This window comes from Cannabis sativa, chromosome 3 (genome assembly GCF_029168945.1).
Source record: "Cannabis sativa cultivar Pink pepper isolate KNU-18-1 chromosome 3, ASM2916894v1, whole genome shotgun sequence".
NCBI classification, from domain to species: Eukaryota; Viridiplantae; Streptophyta; class Magnoliopsida; order Rosales; family Cannabaceae; genus Cannabis; species Cannabis sativa.
In genome coordinates, this window is record NC_083603.1 from 7,179,538 (window position 1) to 7,182,154 (window position 2,617).

The 2,617-nt window shown below is 30.1% G+C and overlaps 1 protein-coding gene across 1 annotated transcript; it reads right to left on the bottom strand.

Moving 5' to 3' along the window:
- Window positions 1-537: 537 nt before the first annotated feature.
- On the bottom strand, window positions 538-2,304 carry LOC115711039 (jacalin-related lectin 38-like). Its single transcript, XM_061111596.1, has one exon. It carries the CDS (start codon window positions 1,994-1,996, stop codon window positions 887-889), a length of 1,110 nt encoding a protein of 369 aa, XP_060967579.1. The 5' UTR covers window positions 1,997-2,304; the 3' UTR covers window positions 538-886.
- Window positions 2,305-2,617: the final 313 nt, after the last annotated feature.

Consider the following 2,617-nt stretch of genomic DNA (forward strand, 5'->3'; position numbering starts at 1 on the left):
TTAATTATAAGAATACTTTGATAGATAAAATTAAAATAACTTTTAAAAACTAATATGTAGTATTATTACTCTTTTTATGTGAGACTACATAAAAAAAACTTTAAACTTAGTTAACTAATTATGTTTGTTGTACAAAAAGACTAATCTTTTAATGTGTAAACAGTAGTCTTTAATGAGAAAGAGTTTAAAAAATACTACTACTAAATAAAAAAAAATAGGGATTGTTGAAAAAATAAATAAATAATTAAGGTAGGTCCATGTGCGACATCCTTTTATTTAATAGCAGGACACGGAGGGTCGTGACCCGACCCGAAAGTCTCCCTATTAGGTTGAAGCTCCGACCAAACCCGCAAAATCGGTCCTATTAGTGACATTTGAGACTTGGTTGTGTTAAATTAGTGGAAGCATGATTTTTGAAAATTATAATGCATTTGTCTTAATTTTGGATATAATTGTCTGCTGTAGAATGCAATTTATGAATTTTACACATTTTATTTAATTCCCTTATAAAACAATTAAAAATTACATAACATTGTATAGATGTAAAACATGGTGTCCTTCAATGCATTGCAAACATGTTAACAATTAAGCATTACATATAACAAAACTAAATACACCAAAGAACCAAAAAGGAGAAAAGAAAAAACATGGACAATTGACTAAGACATAACCCTTCAAGTAGACAAACTTGAGATTATAGATTTAACAAAACAAAAGATACTTTAAAAGTTCAAGATTAATAACCTTTCTTCTACCCTAAATATACCAAAGAACCAAAAAAGATAAGAAAAAAGATAGATCTTTCTCCTTTATATACATGAAATGAAACTCTCATGTAGACTATGACAAGTGACTCTTCTGTTGAAATTTGTTGCTTCCAATTTATTTATGCTCTTTTGATTACCGAAGTCAAACTCTTAACATAAGGAACAAAATATTGACCACCCCTAAAATGAGTGCAACAATAAGAGGAATTGATACCAAATTTGTACACAAAAATTATGTCATCTTCTGAACTCATATACAACACTTGATCTTTCCAAAGTGTCAATGGCCTTCTAATACCTTCAAAAGGTCCCAATGTTATAAATTTGGTCCAACAATAATAATTATGATCACCATTTCTCTTTCTCATCAGAACCCACATATCAATGATTGTTGGATTCGATTTAGCAAAGAAAAACAAAGCAATCTCTTCATTCCAAGTTACAATTCTTGTCCATTCTCCAATGTCTCTATCTTCACAATGTTTGAGCCAATTGTCATGGTTTTCAGGCACCCTTATGATTTCAATTTCTTCATTTTCAATTTGAGTAGAAATAATGAGGAGCCCACATAACTTCTTACACCAACAATAACAATAACAAAATTTCTTTAAGTTCACAACTTGGAAACCAAATTGAGGGAGAACTTGATCAATTCTGGAATCTTGAATTAGTTTCCAAGAATTACTATTCAAGCTATATATTTCGAGAGAATCAAAGCCCTTGATCGCGATGATTTTATAATCATTAGCTCGGGAATCATATCCGAACCCTAATACTTTCACATTAATAAATTCGTCGCGGTAGAGTGGAACAAACTTCAATTTCTTCAAAGCAAGATTGCATAAAGCAATAGAGTAAATTGTATTGATACAGATTATGCCGTTATAGTATGACACTCCGTAATAATGTGTAAAAGGGTGAAAATTCGGAATACAACCATCATCATGATGATCATGATCATTATTGGCCAATATTGTGAAAATATAAGAGGTGATGGGACCATAGGGAGAAAGGGCTGAAATGTTCCTTAGATATATTTCTTTAGAGGACCATAGCTTGGTGTCCATATTGGCATAGTGCTTGAGTACAAAAAATGAGTTATTCATTAGAGAATGAATGGAATAGTACCAATTCTTACAAACAAGTTTGAATCTTTGCAGAGACTCCACAGGCAACCATGACATGATTTCAATTGCTACATCCTCATTCAAATCAAAGAAATTGGTCATTTTTGTTGTACACTTGACTTAATTTCTTGAATCTTGGTTCTCTGTTTTGGGATTTGTTTTTTTAAATGAAAGAAAAACAAAGAAAGAGAGAAATTGAGAAGTGAATGAAGTGATGGGATTGTTTTATTGAAACTTGTTATTTAAAGTAAACCTTATGAGAATATGGGGATGGGATGAGGGAACCAATTAGTTAGTTGGTTTGTTTTAGGGGGTGAAGACTACTATCGAGTGTGCTAGCCTATAGAGTACTATTCTTACATTAATCTTTTTTTTTTCGTCATTTTAAAGTTAAAAGAATAAATTATTAAGAGGTGAATGGAAATAAATAGCACTCTTAGTAGAATCTGTATTTTATTTTTTAAAATACATTATTAAAACTCCACTTTATTAATTTATTGAAAATCACATTTTTACAATATATCATACAATAATCTATTTATTTTTATTTTATACCATTTAAATATAATGTTGGATATTGATTTTCTGCAGCTTCTTATTAGGGTGTTATTTTGTTATTACTAGCGGGAGGATAATACTTTTGGCTAGTTTTTTTTAGAAATTTTGGTTGGTTTTTTAGTATTTTAGTATTGTTGAGCTAGTGATATGGGTTGTGTGTTAAAT